General features: G+C 39.3%; 1 protein-coding gene across 21 annotated transcripts in view; it reads right to left on the bottom strand.

Annotated features, from left to right (window-relative positions):
- MYT1L (myelin transcription factor 1 like) overlaps nt 1-19,277 on the bottom strand; it is a 716,654-nt gene that overhangs the window by 100,976 nt on the left and 596,401 nt on the right. For all 21 annotated transcript variants that reach the window (XM_073625450.1, XM_073625442.1, XM_073625431.1 and 18 more), the window contains one exon: nt 5,209-5,343. In XM_073625450.1, the coding sequence (XP_073481551.1) occupies nt 5,209-5,343 (135 nt within the window). The remainder of the gene's footprint in view (nt 1-5,208; nt 5,344-19,277) is intronic.

Raw genomic sequence — 19,277 nt, 5'->3', positions numbered from 1 at the left:
CCCCCCTCCAGAACACTCCGGTCACGCTCTCAGCCACTGGCTGGAATGCTGATCAGGAGCTGGTTGGCATGCTGTCAGACTGGCTACCATACACACAGGCCGAATCTTGGCTGTTTTTTTATTGAGCAAGCCGATGTTGCCCGATATTCGGCCCGTGTGTACTAGGCTTAAGTACTGATGTATTTTTACTGATACTTATACTGATGTACTTTGTATACTTGCATGAGAGTAACAACAAGACTGCCAAGTAGTGTGAGTGGATCTAGGGCAGGGATATCACTACCCTCTCAGATCCCACACTGTGTAGAGATTTTCCTGCTCTGAGACAACAATCCAAGCATCAGCAGAAAAAGTGAGTGATTGTCATTGGAGCAGGTTAAAGTAATTGTAAAAGTTAAAATTGAAAAAAAAATTAAAAATAAATAACAAACGTGTCTATATTTACCTGCTCTTGTGCAATGGAATTGCACAGAGCACCCGCAAACCTCCTCTTTTCGGGTTTCCCCCGGCCCCTCCCCTCTGTCCAGTGCCCCCATGGGAAGCTGCTTCCCATGGGGGCAAACGTGTGTGCTTGCACCCAAGCCCCGCTGCTATGTCCATTGACACAGACAGCGGGACTCGGCCCCATCCCTTGCTCCCTCATCATTGGCTTTGATTCACAGCACTTGCTCCTGGTGCCCCAGCAAAGCCAGCAAGATCTGGAAGTGAGGGGAAAAAGAGTTGCAGACGTGCACAGCACTGGATCAAATGAAGGCTCAGGTAAGTAAAAGGGGGGGTGAGGGGGGATGCTGACACCTAAACATTTTTTACCGTAATGCAAGGAATGCATTACGGTAAAAAATGTTTAAGCTTTACAACCATTTTAATTACACAGTTAACTCTTTACAGACACACACTGTAGCCGCCACCATGCTTTGTAACAGAAACACACACCATTCACAGCATCTGCTGTTGCAAATCTGACCTTTAAAGATAATGTCTGTCTCACTCACTGCCACATCCAGAAAGGAATGTAACAGAGTTTACAATACTGTAGCAAAGTTCTTTGACATCTAATATGAGCATTCGGAGATTCAGCTTAACAATTTTTAATTATTGTTCTAATGAAAGAAAAGAAAATCTGGTGCAAGGAAAAATTTAACGAAAATATATTACAAAAAACAGGCAATAAGCAACAGGAAAATAATTAGGATCAAAAGTGAAAAGTACAGATGTAAAATTCTTCAGTTTTTTTGGTTCCATTCAGAGTTTACTGACTCTTACCATTCTATCACAGTTTTGAGAGGGTGTCGAAGATCCAATTACACCCAATCAAATGAGTTAAGTTGGCGTGCTCGAGTATTTTATTATACTCAGCAGACACACCCTAAATGTCAAGTATTTTAAATGCCTTTTCATCTGTGAAGGTTTTATAATTCGACAACCAACATATTATTGTGCAAATTATGATCATATGGCTGACTCATTTATGAGGCCTAATGTGTTTTATTAGCCTGCTGGATCATATAGTATAAGCACTGTTGGTGTCCGATTATTAATGTTTTATACATTCATGTAACCACTTGTTATAAAGGTAACTTCATTACAGTATAAATTGTGGAATATGGATACAGTTTGCACCCCCTCAGCTTAAAATCCCTGTAGATTTTTTGTAATGAATACCTTACTGTTCAAGTAAAACCTGATTTTGTTTCCTGTGACATCATCATCTCTGTCTGAAAAATGCACTGATTCTTGATCTCTGTGTGGTGCTATGCTGGAGCCCCATGTCACATTCGATGTAGGGAACCGAAGCACTACATTACCCATGATTCAATAGAAAATGTGGATAAATATGTGAGCGGAGCTTGAAACTGTTCCTTGATTACACGTCCCAGTAGCCAGCCACACACCACTGTCAGCAACATTTTTGTTTTGCCGCTAGCTTAATCTGTCAATTTTATGTCAATTTTGCTCTAAAGCTGGATTGTTTAATTTTTGTATCGAAGATGTAACCTTTTATAACTGCCTAGCACAAATCTGAGCTTTAAATCTGACTGTTTTGGAGAAATAAGGGTGACACTGTGTTTGTTATAACTTTCCTATTCCTACACAGTTTGAGGCTCGCCAGGAACCAGGCCCCATTATCATCACAATACCCCCCCCCCCCAAAACAAAAACACTGCAGCACTTCATAATAAGTGCTTCTGCACCTACAGTTTTCTATTAGCCCCTCAGTTTTCTCTTAGCCCCCCCTGCAAAGTCCCATAGGTCCACCTAATGCAGCTTCCTGTGATGGAGTAGTAACAGTGCTGCATGCCTCTTGAATTCAGACCAAAGTTGCTACTCTCGTGTAGACTGTGCCTGCTTGTGGGATGAACAGATATAGGAAGGGCCATGGCTATTAGCATTGTCAGTTCTGATTCACAAGCCTGTAGCTTGTCAACCTCATCTGGTTACACCTAGACCACACCTGGCCACACCTCTGATGCAGAAATCCATTGGTCCATTGTAGGCTGTAGGATTTTGACTCAGTCAGGGAAGGTAAAAAAAGTTTTTTTAGTTTATTTTATGAAGTTTGGGACATATTTGGAACTCTTTCCTCCTCCTCTCCACTCCCTTCTCCAAGCAAACAGAACAGACTGGCTCCAGACTGCACTGTCCAATGTTAAAGCGAAGAAGCACTGACAGAGCAGGAGCCAGCAGCATTAAAAATTGTAAACTGAAAGTGCTGGGGTAAGAATTTCAACAAAAAGTTTACTGGGGGATGTTTATTTTATTGTGCTCATATGTTAAACTAAAAAATACTGAGGATTTAATACTACTTTGGGATATAAAAAATATTAATATTTTAACTGCTCGCTGTTGAAGTATAGCTAAAGCCATTTTTTTCATTAGAGATAGAGTAGAGGAGAGATAGAGGTTAAACCCGTTTTTTTCCATTTGTGTCTCATTAGGATGTCTAATTTTTTCTTCACTTTCTGCCCATAAGGCTCAACAGGAAGTGAGAGGTTTTTTTTATGATGTGAGGAAAATGCCCTTATACACTTGTCATAGGAACAAACTGTCCCCATTGAAAGATTTCCAAACTATTCCTGTTCTGCTGTCAACTTAAAATTTTGGATTTACCCTCACCTTTACTCCCAGGGACATTGATGATCAAGGTGATTAGAGAGAGTTAAAAGAGAAGTACAGAATATGAAAAAAACAAAACTTCATACTCACCTAGGTGGATGCAGCATCTATCCAATGCTGCATCTGTCCCTGCAGTCTCTACACCGAGAGTCTCTACACCGAGGCTCACAGTCTTCAATGAGCAAAGAGCGGGTGACTGTCAGTCACCCGCTCTCTGCTCTACCCCTCCAGTGGTCATTGGAGTGCCCAGGTGTGCAGGGGGCGGGAGTGGCTGGCTCTGGCTCTCACCTGCTTGCTTAGAGCTGTGCTAGCTGCAAATCATGCATCTGGGTGGATCCCGATATTAAAGTTGGGAATTCTCTAGAGCCTGGACCGGTTGACTGATGTCAGCCAACAGCGGGCTTTGGCTGAATATGGGTCACAGGAGTGCAGAACGAAGTGCACTTCAGTGATCCCCAGGAGAAGTAGGGTCAAAAGAGCTTTGGCCCTACTTCTCCTTTAATCTGCCTAACAGGGAAACAGACAGAAGTAGAAACCTGACAGTGATTTTAACACATCACCACTGTATCCAAATCTAAAAAAAAAGGTTTTGCCTTTAGTTATAATTTGAGCTAGTCTATAAGAGACTATGAAAAAAACCAAAGGACAAAGCAATCAAAAACTGTCCCTAGAAATGAGGGACAGCTATAACACAACAAATTCCATTTAACAACATTTAATTGGGCTGTACTTTCATAATGGTAAATACCTTACAAAATAAATGTATATGAAAAAAAAAAAAACACCACAAATCTGCAATCCATTTTAGAACAAAGTGTTTAGTGTCTGTATAGCCAATTAATTTTACTGTCAGCCATCCTAGAAGGACCTGGAAATGCAATGCTTACAGTACACAGTAGCCCTGTATTCATCTCACTGGCTGCTCCACATCTATGTATATAACTGTCCATGCTTGGACAATAGAAACTCCAAGCATGCAGCTAAATACACAACAAAAATGTGTAGGCAGGGCCTGGATTAGGTACCATATATTGAGAGGAAATACTTGTACACAGTTTATAGACATATACTGATGTCTTTTATATAAATCGTGCACAGTTTGTTGGCAGCAACAGAAAAACTGATCTTCAGCACTGATATAAGCAACCCAGAGAATATACAATCTCGGTAATTACAGAATAAGTTACCGGCTTCCATTACCAGGGGTAGTGGCCCTTCTTGGCATAGGCAGAGGATGCTTCTGCACTCTGCAAAGGCTCCACATGGTGTGAAGAGCACCACTTACTGAAGTGTATAAAGTGAAGAAGATGCCTTCTCTGAGCTATCCCTCCTCATCTGGAACCTTACAAGAGAGATCTTCTCCCTAACACTCACTCACCAGAAGAGTGCCAAAATTATGTGGGGTTTCTTGTTTAGAAGGTTCCCTCACCCAGAAGTCCCTTATGAGACTCCTTTTCCCATGCAGTAATGGCACTAGTCCACCTACAGATGGGAAGGCTAATTGCACCCACCTACAAGCATGTATATTAGCTACAGTTTTGTTTAGCTACCTTTGTGATTTAAGCATCCCTGCAATACTGCATAACCAGGAAGATAATCCCACTATCTTTTGGTTCAGTTTTACAACTTCCTAACTGTCAAGAGGTCATAATGATTTATTGTCCTATGACTGGAACTGACTGAAGGTAGAGAGGTGACACTTAAATTAATCAGGAATGGAGAACCAACCTGGCTTTGTGATTTGACAAGGGGTATATGAAAACCACTAGACTGGTTTGCAGCTAACCATTTGGCACATACATGTATTTTAACTGCTTATTTAGCAATTTCCCTGAAGGTTTGCTTCAATAAATAAATAAATAAATAAATATATATCTATAGGCACAGGATAACAAGGCTGTCAGTACATTTTGTGCTGTCAGTAATATAAAGTGACTAGGACAACACCTTTAAACATAATAGGAATGTCAATGATAATAATGGAACAGTTGGCAACCCTACACCAGGCCCCTTAAGCGTTATAACACCTTGTTGCTCGGTAGATCTGCTACTGCTCTAAATCTTGTCCACAATCCAATTGCCTCTACAACTTACTTTCTGGGGGTACCCTGTCTTTATGCGGGCAACCTGATAAACTCCGGTGGTGAGGATATAATCCAGTCACATGACCTGTTCCATCGCAGCCGGGGGTAGGACATTTGCTTTCCTTCTTCTCTGTTCGTGAAGGATCTACATTAAAAAAAAAAATATGTAAAATATTACAATTCATAGCAGTACTCTAAAGCCTACTAAGTAGTTATTAAGCTGGTAATAAAGTGAAAAACTTTTTCTAAATTTTTTAATGCATGACATTTTTTTCATCCTTAGAAACACTATGGGCAAGCGTTGGTTCTCAATTTACCTTTGCTGAGTTACATTTTCTTCAGTAGGAAAAAAAAAGTAGTAGCAAAACTCTAATAGCCCATTATAATAATACATTTCATCCATAGATCAATAAGTGTGCATGTCTAATGTGTTTTGCAATGTAGCAATATGATAATTCAGTATCATCAAACATTTTCGTGGACCAGATTAGCTTCTCTTGGATGGCCCTCTATCTCAGTTCTGTGTAGCATCTTACTTCTCCGATAAATCACATTAAGGGAAAACATAAAAATGTATAGCGCTCTTCCATGTACAGATATCATTAACAGATATTTCAGGAAATGATTATTGTGTTCTGTGTCACTATTTTGCAGGTAGGAATGGTGATATGTTAGGATGCTAGGTCTTGTTTCCTACTGCCTGTGAGAAAATAGTTTCTGCAACTACAATGCCTCAGTATGCAACATGAAACATTTCTGTAAAGATTCATACATTGTAAGTCGAAGGCTCCATTCACACCTGAGCGTAATGATTTACTGGCATTTTTCAGGCGTTTTTGCAGCTTTTTTAAAGCGTTTTTGGAGCTTTTTATAAAGTGTTGTTTGCAGCTTTTTATAAGCGTTTTAAAGCTACAGGGAGAGGGGGAGGAAATAGGGATACACGTGTACAATTCAGAACGGTCAAAAGATAGCTAAAGTGTAAAGAATAGCTGGTTGTTAAGCAGTGATCCGGGAAGCCAGCCGCCACGTCCTTAACAACCACTGAGTTAGCAGCTATCAGCTGGCTGCCCCACTGACAGCTGAATGTAAAAAAAAGAATGCCGGCAATGAAAAATGAGCGGAAAAAACAGTGTGGGGTCCCCCCAATCCATACCAGGCCCTTCTGGCCTGGTATGGATTTTAAGGGGAACCCCATGCCAATTTATTTTTTTAAATGGCGTGGGGTCCCCCCCAAAATCCATACCAGACCTTTATCTGAGCATGGAGCCTGGCAGGCCAGGAAAGAGAGTGGGCATGGGAGCGCCTCCCCTCCTGAACCATACCAGGCCATATGCCCTCAACGTGGGGGGTGCTTTGGGGCAGGGGGGTCTGGTATGGACTTTGGGTGGACTGTTCTGAAAATTGTTCTGAAAATTTGGAATTCGTAAGAAAATTAGGAAACCAAGTTAAATTTAACTAAAACGAAATGAAAAGAAGACAATTTTTCAGTTCTGCACATGTCTAATTAGGGGTGGAGAGCTGCTGTTTGAGCAGTAAAAGAGCAACAAAACGATTGTAAAATGCGCAAGTCACATGTTTTCAGGCATTTTTATTGAAGTCTATGGGTCTAAAAATGCTTGTAATCTGCCAACAAGCAGCTCATGTACTTTTTTGAAAGACAGGCGCTTTGCTACAGAATGCTCATAATGACAATGAAAATCGCTTAGGTGTAAAGAGGGCCTAATGCTTCCTTATTGAATAAACAAATTGAAAGACCACTATAGCAAATAATATTCTATTCAGGTGACTGTATGGGGTTAATACCTGTAATGCTAATATATATATATATATATGTGTATATATATATATATATATATATATATATATATATATATATGTATATATATATATATATATATATATATATATATATATATATATATAGATAGATATATATATATATATATATATATATATATATATATATATATATATATATATATCTATCTATATATATATATATATATATATATATATATATATATATATACACACACACACACACACATTAAGTGTGTTTATTTAGATTTGACTCCACATTAGCATTCAAGGGGTTGGGATACGGCACAAAACCCAGTTTGGGTGCTTACAAAGGTAAGCTTTTATTCATATATATATATATATACCCTGTTTCCCCGAAAATAAGACCTAGCCCTAGTTAAAGTCCTTGTAGGTCTTATTTTCAGGGTAGGGCTTATTTTCGGGGAAACAGGGTAGGGCTTATTTGGGGGGTAGGGCTTATATTGCAGCCATCACAGACAATCACACTAGGTCTTATTTTCGGGGAAACAGGGTATATATATATATATATATATATATATATATATATATGTGGAAGGAAAAAGTGGGCTTTAACGCTCTGCTCAGCCTCCACACATATACATGGTGGCCTGAGGTTTTGTGCTAAGAGTGCATTCACTGCATGTTTCCAGCACACTGATCATCTGACCGAGCTGTCTCCAACAGCTCATGGTCATGGCTTCTGATCAGGAGTCAGCAGGATAGGTTCATGATCATGTGACCACTGTGGGAGACCGCTCCGTCTCCTGACATTAATGTCCACCTAAAGGGCCACTGGTAGTTGCTGGGAAGGGGTTAAAGACCCTTCAAAAGACCACCCTGGGTGGCAAGATTGCTGCGTGATTTAACGGCAAAATGTATAGAGTTGTTACCCTGTTACAGAAAGTGGAAAAATAATTGATCTACTAGTGGGATCAGCAGAAAATACAATTATTTTCTGAGGGACATTCAGAAAAACCAAATCACTGCTGACAGACTATAATATACTGTATATGTTTTTTTGTTTTCAGTTTCACTTATAATTCTACTTTAACGACTACTAAGCTTGACTATGGAAATTCCTTGCAATTGCATTGTCCTCTTCCTACTATGTTTCTCAATGAGATTCAGTCATACTGGTGCTATAAGTCTCTCTTTATGCCAGTTGAAAGAGTTTACCAGTTAATTTAGGAAAGGACAGCAATTTACATGAGGGGCAAATACAAAGCTCAAAATGTCCTGATGAAAGCACCACCAATTGAAAAAGCATAGTAAAGAAAAGCCTGATACCCAAGAACACCTGCTTCTTTGCCCAGTGCATAGCTGGTGGAAGAAGACTATAGCAAAAGATCTAGCACCCAGCGAATGGTTGATATAAGCAAATATTCCTCAGGCATGAAACAGTCAAATCCAGGTCAAAACCTAAAACTGGAGAATTGATTTGCTCTACTTACAAATGTGATTGCAGCAAACTATTCTGTTCCTGTTTTCTTAATAAAGATTCAGATTTAAGAAAGATGATGGAAAGTCAATCCATTTGAGGGGGGAGGGGGATATTATTATAATTAATATCTCATATCCATGAGTTCATATAAAATCACTGACCAATGCGAATTTGGAGCAATTTGTATTCATCTCAGACAGGGCACAGTAATTCAGACATGTGAGTGGGAAGTGGTTCATTACAATGCATGGCTCCCCTGCCGACTCAGAGCCTAGTCTCATCAGTCTTGTGGATAATAAAAAAAAAAACAGAAGTGTTAAATTTCACAGTTCCTTTCAGGCTTCACTCTCTTCATTCTGTGCAGGTACAAAGACTTGGCGTTCTGCACATACTGCATAAAAGCACAAGGCCAACTGCACCAAGAGTGGCCTCATTAAAAACACTTTCCTTTTTCTCTACAGTATCTTCTTATCGACCTGTTAGGAAAAACAAATTTTGTGATGGTGCAAAAAAAAATCTTACTTTATTTAGACCTCTATTGGTGCTGAACGTTTATGTAATTTCTACCATGGATTTTGTTCAAATGGGTGTGTAATTCCATGGAAAACTACGAGTAATGGACAATAACAAAAAAATAGCTGTAAAGTATATAACTACAAAAGCAAGGTACTGTATTCTCATTAGAGAAAAATATTTGAAGTATTTTATGAAGTATTTGCAACTAATGGCATAGTCTTACATACCCGGGCCTAAGTACATGGTAAAGCCAGGGTTCTCGAGATTTGATCCAATACCCACTGCTCCAGACTTAACATCTTTAACCTCCATAACAACTAACATACCCAACTCCTGTATAAAAAACAAATCACATATAACTGCTTCTCTGCAATGAACCCCCTTAACTCCTAAAGACCTTTTATTAGATACAGGCAAGAAGTTATACTCAAATGTGTACTTTTCCTGTAGAAATAGCAATTGGTCAAGTTCCCTCCTTCCGCTTGAACTGCTTTTTAAAGTGATGTGCGCAGCCACTGACCAAGTGACAGGCTCAAGGGATGGAAGGGACAGAGACCAAGCTATACATTCACAGCTTATGTTATGAATGTTTTTATTGTTTCAGTGCATGGCTTCTAAATATATATGTGCATGGGGAGAGCCATATTTGATCTTTACCAATGAAAGTTCTGCTTTTTACTTAGAGATGATCAAATGTGTCTGGGTTCAGTTCATGGGGCACTCACTGAACCCATTATGCAATCCAAACATTTCAAACTGAAATCTAAACTCTATTTGAAGTCTATGGGGGAGATCTTCAAATAAAATTCTGGCCATTTTCAAGGCTGATATGGAAGGGAATGTCAAAAAAGACATGTACAAAGGCAAAAGTTAAAAATATCATAGAGCGGAGAGGGGGTTCTCCTTTAATGTGCTAGTGATGTCACATTTTCTCACATTCTCTCATCACATATTTTACATGTGTAATTCATATTTTAACTTATATATATTTAGCTTTATGTAAATACAGTAGCACACACCAAGCTGATTCATTCCAACTTAAAAAAAGGCATTTTAAGTAATTGTGGCTATGACACCTGTTTTTTCATTTAGTGGTAATAGGTCTGAATTGCACAACAGACCTAAAAGCTATTGGAAAGTTCACGCTAAAAAAATAAAGTTGAAACCCCCACCATCATACATAATGATCTAGACAGGGGTGTTGGCGCTGTCCGGCTATATGCACATAAAGGTATATAAAAAACTACTCAGATAAATAAAGCAGAAGTACTTGTGAAAGAGGTGATGCGTGTAAACAATACGTAACAGGGCTAGGATGTATTAAATGCAAACAATACCCTAGGCAGATAATAATACTAATAAAGTGCTGCGTGCTCCTGAAAGTGAAAAATGTGCCTTAGTTCCAATTAATCAAATGTCCATATGTGTGTAAAGGAATATACCACTAATGCAAAGTGTGTAAAATACAAACAGTCTCCCTGGCATAAAAATGCAGTAAAGTGCAAAGTGCTCCTGAACAAATGTGTCTTAACCTCAATGCATCAAATACCATAAAAATAAAAATAAAAAATGTACCCGCAGGTGAATAAACAATAGTGGCAATCAAAACAGAAATTTTGCAAATCAGGCACACAATTTGTGGCATAAAAATAGAAAAAATAATAATTTAGAAGATATCCCCAACAAGTGTGCATAAATATATATAGAAAGGTATATAAATGTCCAAAGTTCAAAATCCCAAAAAATGTGTCTTTATAGTGAAAAAACAGTGATCTCAGCTTTAACTGATGTAGTCCCCGTCCTCCACCGCACCCCCACTCGTGCTTGCACTCACCGGACTACCTCACCCCTGCAGGGGTAAAGGCATATGTGGAAAAATCCCACGATGGCGAATCCAGGGGGGGGGGTTCCTCCGTTGAAGGGTGTTATGTCCTTAGTAATATCCCCAGTAACGAACATCCATGTAAAGTGAGGAAGAAGGAAACTTCATAGCGTAACTCCACAAAAATTATATGAATTTTATTGATAAAAGTCCATGACAAACGTGGTAAAAAGTAAATCGTAAAATCAATGTAAAAAACGCCGGAGCTGACAGTGCTCCAGAAGCCGGGTCTCAGCTGTTGAGCAGCGTGGTGTGGCGTGCGTTCCACCGCTCACAGCTGGAAACCGGAACAAACACAGAGAAGGTACTGACGTGTGCGTATCACGAGGCCACGCCTTACACGTAAGGCATGGCCTCGTGATACGCACACGTCAGTACCTTCTCTGTGTTTGTTCCGTTTGTTTGTTCCGGGTCTCAGCTGTTGAGCAGCGCCACACCACGCTGCTCAACAGCTGAGACCCGGCTTCTGGAGCAGTGTTGCCAACCGTCAGTATTTTTACTGGCAGCCAGTAAAAAACGGGCACTTTTCTCCTGCCAGTAAATGCCAGTAAGAGGAAAAGGTTGCCAGTAAAAAATAGGGCTGTGACGCTTGGCTCGGAACTGGGCAGAGATGGTGTTGTGTGATGTCATGGTGCAAGGGAGCCGAGCTGAGTGACCAGAGCCTCGTGTGCGGGTCTGCGGGACGGGAGGAAGGCAAGCCAGGAGCGGGACTGTCAGTGCTGTTTGGAATGGAGGGGACTGAGAGGACCACCTGGCATGGAGAGAGACTGTCACTGTGACTCAGGATGGGACATGTCAGTGATCTATGCTGCTGCACACTGCTGTGAGTGACACTGTGAGAGTTCATTTCATGTGTGTGTGTCGCCCATTTGAATTTCCTGCCCTTGAGTCCTGTCCCTGAGCTACTTACTTACTATATTGAGAATAAAATTAGGAATATGCTTTTTGCCTTAATATCTACCTTAATTCACATTGCTAATTGCATATTGTACTTATTTGTAGCCTAAATACTGAAATTTGCACTTACAACTGTAATTTTGTAACTTTTGAAAATGCCAGTAAAAATGTGGCTTTGCCAGTAAATTTTGGGTGTCATGTCAGTAAATTTCAATCTGGTAGGTTGGCAACACTGTTCTGGAGCACTGTCAGCTCCGGCGTTTTTTACATTGATTTTACGATTTACTTTTTACCACGTTTGTCATGGACTTTTATCAATAAAATTCATATAATTTTTGTGGAGTTACGCTATGAAGTTTCCTTCTTCCTCACTTTACATGGATGTTCGTTACTGGGGATATTACTAAGGACATAACACCCTTCAACGGAGGAACCCCCCCCCCCCCTGGATTCGCCATCGTGGGATTTTTCCACATATGCCTTTACCCCTGCAGGGGTGAGGTAGTCCGGTGAGTGCAAGCACGAGTGGGGGTGCGGTGGAGGACGGGGACTACATCAGTTAAAGCTGAGATCACTGTTTTTTCACTATAAAGACACATTTTTTTGGGATTTTGAACTTTGGACATTTATATACCTTTCTATATATATTTATGCACACTTGTTGGGGATATCTTCTAAATTATTATTTTTTCTATTTTTATGCCACAAATTGTGTGCCTGATTTGCAAAATTTCTGTTTTGATTGCCACTATTGTTTATTCACCTGCGGGTACATTTTTTATTTTTATTTTTATGGTATTTGATGCATTGAGGTTAAGACACATTTGTTCAGGAGCACTTTGCACTTTACTGCATTTTTATGCCAGGGAGACTGTTTGTATTTTACACACTTTGCATTAGTGGTATATTCCTTTACACACATATGGACATTTGATTAATTGGAACTAAGGCACATTTTTCACTTTCAGGAGCACGCAGCACTTTATTAGTATTATTATCTGCCTAGGGTATTGTTTGCATTTAATACACCCTAGCCCTGTTACGTATTGTTTACACGCATCACCTCTTTCACAAGTACTTCTGCTTTTTTTTTTATCTGAGTAGTTTTTTATATACCTTTATGTGCATATAGCCGGACAGCGCCAACACCCCTGTCTAGATCATTATCCATTTTTTGGATATCACCTTGGTGATATTCATTTGTAGGGGGGCAGCAGTCCCTTCTCTTCCTAAGCGCGGAATTACTGCCCCACCATCATACAGATTGGCCACTGGCACAAAAGTTTAATAATATAGTTTGTGAACTTTTTCACAGTACCACACTGCATTGTCTTAAAAGTTTAATAAAATGTCAAACCAGAGTACACAAAAACACTTCAAAACCACAACCCCAAATGTGTCGACCCCCCACACCCCCACACCCCCATCCCCGTATCTCTAAAATATATGTTTGATAGAAACTGGCTAGCTGCTGGATGGCATGAATTAACTTGAATAAGCAAATTGAAAGAGCTCTGCAGTGTCAGACTTTCTTTGTGTATCTGTGGCCAACAGCATCATTGTGGTCTACCAAGCCATTCGGGTCTCACATGCACAGAGATTGGGGAAACACATAGTCAATGCACCACAGGGGCAGCACCTCAATGAGTGAAGTCTGCAGTAAACTGCATGCACTCCTTCTTCCTAAAGGGAGAAAAGCAGCCATTTTTTGGGAGTGCTACTATTGCACCTTTTCCTTCTCCTCCATCACCTCAAGGCTTCATATCATGCCAATTGTACATGTTTCCTCCTTCTCCATCTCTAGGGCAAATATTGGCCATGTTTTTGGACCTGTCGATGCTCCCTTTTTTCCCTTATCCACTTTATGGCCACAAGCCAGTTATTTGTATGGACTCCTAATGTAGCCTTTTCCTCTTCCTGCTCAAGGGTGCATAGCAGCCATTTTTATTATTGAACTGCCAATGGGCCTTTTGTGGCCTATGCTATAACACAGTGGAAGGTACCCAGCCACCATTATTTTGATCAGCAGATCTTCGGTCAGCATCATTTTTTTGCACAGAAAGCCATCCCTGCAATCTACCAGTTCAGGAGGATAGAGAACACCACAGACTGTGCCCCACCCCCTCCTCCTAAGCTGCCTGATGGAACATCACTCTACTGTGCAGCAGAATGTCTCATCTCTCCTGTTTAGTCCTGCTGTGTGCCACCAGCTAGTTAGGTCACAACGAGTGTGAAATGTGGCAGCTTGTGTTATAAATGATTGCAACTGAAAAAATGCTCTTTCATTCAGAAAAGCACAAGAAGACAGCAGCATGCACCCATTACTACGTTTGTCTGAGTCAGCCTAGTATAGTAGCTAGGGTGTTGTTGTCAGCTTGTGTTTTTGTGATTGAAAGCCCTGTTTTCTCCAGCTACAATCTTTCACCACACAAGCTGACAGTTTCCACTCTCTCTGTGCTCTGAATAGCAGGCAGTAGGTTTGGACTATGTGTACTGAACAGGAGAGAATAGAAGCATTTTGCTATTAAAAGGACAATCAATAAAGGGTTTACATATACTCTAAGAGACAAGTGCCTACATTATTTTGTCTCTATGCAATAAGCAGTAGTTCCTAAGCTTTCCATATGACATCTAAGCACATTGTCAATATAGCTCCTGTGAACCCTGCCTTATATAGTGAGCGGCTGGCACATAACAAAGCCCCCATCATTGCCCATTCTAAGTCACCTGACCTAAGTTTGGAGGGCAGGAAGTATAATATTGGTAGCGGATTTGCTATGGTGGCAAATGGGCACATTAGGTTAAACTGCAATTGGGTTGGATTTACCATGAACCCAACCGGGACCCGAACCCAAAGCTCATGTCTTTTAAGAAGTACTACAAAATTAATGTCCTTCATTGCCCCTCTGTCTCAGTGAAAACGAAACACATCTCATGTGAAACACATCTCATCTCTACTAGAGGGAACATTTACACACATATACATGATAGAATTTAAAATATGTACAATAAAAATGATACATAAATTCAAAAACGCATGCCTTTTTTTCTGCTCTTTACTGCCTGTTTGCTATTACAACCCCTGTTCTGTGTTCTGTTCTGATCAAGAGATTTTCATATTGAGTAAAAAAAAACCTATTTTTTAATGGATGGCAGAAGATCCGATCATACAGCGATATTTATCAGGAACATCAGTGCAAAATCAGTTTTTAGTTTCATTCACATTATGAATAGGTCACAGTGTTCCTTGCTGACATTTCTACATACTTATGTCATAGAAACAGCAGCATTAAGTTATTGATTGAGATGTTGTGGTGAAGGTATAATGGAACAAAGAATACTCATCTCTGGAGTCCTAAAGCCGTGAGTGATTCACTTAATGCTTAAACATGGTTGAAATACACTATAGAGCCAAATTTGTGGACACCTTTGTGGAAGGCCCTTTTCTGTTCCAACAAGCCTATATATCTGTGCACAAAGCAAAGTCCATAAAGGCATGTTTTTGATCAGTTTGGCAAGGAAGAAGTTAAGTGGCTTGTACAGAGCACTGACCTTAAGGTCTCTACCACACTAAAACAGCTTCCAGAAGACTGGCGGGGGGCTGATACATTAGTGCTCCTTGTTTTGGAATTGGATGTCCAGCAGGCTTATAGTGGAGTGTTGGTCAGGTGTCCACAAACTTTTGGCCATAAGACGTCTTAGTTCTGGGTCAATCCTGTAATTCAGTTATAATAGCCTCTATATCATATCAGTTCTAGTAATGTTTCTATCTTGTCAAAGATTGTACAAAAATAACTATGTTCAAAAACAAAGATGTACAATTGCAGCACGTGAGACCATACACATCATACCATTAAATCTCACACTCAATAAAATAAAAAAAGATGTTTATGTACATTGACATTTCAGGATAGATAAAAGTATGTTTAATACATTTTATGAAATTGCATAGAGGGCTCTAAGGGCTCTAACTGTAAGTTAGAGCAGAAAAAATGTGCAACCCCAGAGAGTGGTATTAGCTAGAAGTGTTGACAAATTCAAAAAAATTTTTGAGGTCCACCTCAATTAGCACTATAAATGTATAGGGCTTTGTATCTTCTAGGAAGACTCAAACTGGCATACATAAGTGCACACACACTGATACACATGTTTTTCCAACCTTATCTATTATGAAACCATGTAACTATATTACATCAGTGTAACATGTACTCTAAAAGGAATATTTCAATATATAATGTGCTGATTCCATATCATTATACTGAAACAATAAAGGTGAACCATGTAGACATTATCCCAAGAGCACCTTTTAAATGTGGTCTATTTTCTAATGGCAAATATATTAATAATCAGCAAACATTGATTTTGCCCAGTGGTATGAAACACTGCCAATCTATTGGAGTGATTCATCTACTGTAAATGTAGAGCTTTTTATATTGGTAAACTAAAGAGACCATTTTGGAAACAAATGTATGACCATATACAGACTGTTGTGAATAGAAACCTCCAAACACTAAGGCATTTTGCATGACTGTATAATTATCAAGAGGAGTGGGTGTTTTTTGCGGCTTTGGAAAGAATTTACCCAGGTCCCAGGGGAAGGGATTTTGATAAGAAAAAACTCTTTAAGTTGGAATAAAGTGGATTTACCAGTTCAAATCAACCGTGAACCCAGGTTTAAATTAACATATCAGTTTTGTGTCACTTTTATGAAAGAACAGTATTCAACTAATACATAATGCAGTAGCCATTCTCAATCTATCTCTTTATGAATATTGTTGAACAATGCCATGTATATGCACCTCCTTATTAATGTTTTATTACAATGAGAGCCCCCTATATGTAAATCTCTTAATATCATTCCTTACTGTCCACCTTGTGTTTGGTTGTTTTTTTTCTTCATTTTCTTCATTTTCTTATTATGTCTTTGTCTTGTTTAAGTTTAAGCTTTTCAATATTCTTTTTTTTTGCCTATTTGGTTTTGTGGGTGATTGTGCTTTTTCCGCAGCTTCTTTGCCTGTTTGTTTGCAGGTTTGTTGCTGTAGTGGAACTAAGGACTTTGGTCCAGGTTTTTCTTTTTTGGCTGCATCTCTCGGGGGTTTGGGGGTTGCCAGTGATGTCAATAATGTGAAGGTGCAATACATATTTTCCAGCTTGGAATGCAGCATACCCTGGTGCAAAAATGCTGGTTCCACCTACTGAATATTGAGGGAGTGGTTAACAATTCTGAGAGGAAGAGGAAGAGAGGAAGCAGGATGGCTGTCGAGCATCCTTTCCCTACCTTTGATAGGACCCACTGGTCACATTCTAGGGGGTGATTTTTTGATAATGTGGTTGGTTGGTAAGTTTTTTGTTTCTCTAAATGGTTATTTTTGTGATATATATATATATATATATATATATATATATCTCAAAAATAACCATTTTGAGAAAAAACAAATCTTATCAACCGTCCACATTATCGAATATTTACACCCTTTATTTTTTTTTTTTGGTACTAAACATGACATTTTCTCATTCACTGGGTCTATAGTCAAATATGCGGCCTTGGGTATCTGCAAACACTATGGAGAAGGTGATTTTTCTATCCTTGGGAGAAAGAAAATATTTCCATTTTATATGGCACTTTTTGCAAGCTTGAGAAGACACTTTTGTGTTTTTTTTTGTACACAAATATGTATATGCTTAATATATGTTTATGGCACAATGACAACTGACTACAATCATTTGGGAATTGCTGATTACTTTGGTCTTCAAGAAGTGAATCCTGTCTGTGAAGCTTGTCACCATTGTCTTGTGAAAATCTTGGAATTGTTAATTAAAATCTAAAATTCTAGCTAACAATGTCAGTGATTGTATACTGTATGCCGATGCACACAAATGCCTATTTTTGTTTTATTGTGTATGGATGGTTGTCCATATGTCTTTTAGAAATAACACTGGGGTTGATTTACTAAATCTGGCGAGTGCAAAATCTGGTGCAGCTCTGCATAGAAAACCAATCAGCTTCCAGGTTTTTTTGTCAAAGCTTAATTGAACAAGCTGATGTTAGAAGCTGATTGGCTGCCGTGCACAGCTGCACCAGATTTTGCACTCTACAGTTTTAGTAAATCAACCCCAAAGTGAGTAAACATTTATGGCTTTTAAGATATGATGTAAGATTTCAAGTGCTGAAAATTAAAGTTCCAGTCAAATATATAAAGTTTGTAAAAACAATATCAGAACCTGATGAGTAAATTAAACATAGAAAAATGTATAACAATCCATTTCTTACATACGATTACAGTAAGTGATTATACTACTCCTACTATAAGACAAACTATAGAACAGAATACAAGATATTCTTTTTATGATACTTTTGCCTTTACCACTCTTGACACTATTGAATTACACTCAGTGCTGCTCTGCCCAGTAAGGAAGGGAACAAGTGAATTGCATTTAAGGAAGAAATTGCTATCGATCCTTACCTAAGACACATCATGACTTGCATCTCAAATCACTGCCACTACCTTGCCATCAAAGGATAATTAATGTGTAGTCACTGTCCCTATCTTACATCATTATCCATCCGTATACAGCTCTATCGGGGCACATTTCCTCCATCGTTACCTTTCTATTGATGCAAATCTGATAAATCATGATGCTGTTAGAGCTTTTGTAAACATGTCTAGAATTGATGACTAATGATTACCATGGCTGTAGCAGTGTGAAAAGGCAGAAATATCATTGAAGACCTCCTGGCATTTTTCAGAAAATTAGATTCTGCAGAGAGAGAAAGTAGTGAAGGTATCAGGTAGCAACCGTGTTTATAACTGAAGTTATGAGGATCTTAGTGTATACTGGAAGTCTAGCCTACCTTTGCATATGCAGGTTACCATGACAGATCAAATGAGGTTAGGTTTGAGACCCGGAACAATTGCAGGCTGAGCTCAGCTCTACTAAAGTCTTACCAACCTTCAAGTAGTATAAAGATGCAAAGGGCAAGTCAGCCTTAAAGTAGTTGTAAACCCTTTATATATACCCAGTAAAGTGACTGGCCTCCGGTGATACACAAAGATGAAACAAATCCTCCTACATAAGTTGCACCTGCTTATCTGCAGTCTTCTTTTGTTTACATCTGTAGAAAGTCCAGAATTTATAAAGCTTGTCTGACCTGTCAGAAAAATGGGACAGAGAGCTAAAGTTACACTCAGCAGAGCTCAGTGAGAGGAGCTCTAAAAGCTGATTGGAGGGAACACACCTCTTCACAGCATACAGGAACAGAGCTGAGGCTGTCAATCAACTGGAGATCCCTCAGGAAACCTTATCAGAAGTGATTCAATCACCTAACAGAAGAATGAAGCAGCAGACAGAAATTGCACTAAGACTGCTTTCACACTGAAGTGCTTTACAGGCACTAAAGTGCTAAAAATAGCGCCTGCATAGCGCCTGTAAAGAGTCTCTCCTCTCACTCCTGTGTGAAAGCCCATGGGCTTTCACACTGGTGTGGTGTGTTTGCAGGATGGTAAAGAAAGTCCTGCAAGCA

This window comes from Aquarana catesbeiana, linkage group LG04, assembly GCF_042186555.1.
Source record: "Aquarana catesbeiana isolate 2022-GZ linkage group LG04, ASM4218655v1, whole genome shotgun sequence".
NCBI classification, from domain to species: Eukaryota; Metazoa; Chordata; class Amphibia; order Anura; family Ranidae; genus Aquarana; species Aquarana catesbeiana.
This window is presented reverse-complemented; position numbering and strand designations above follow the sequence as displayed.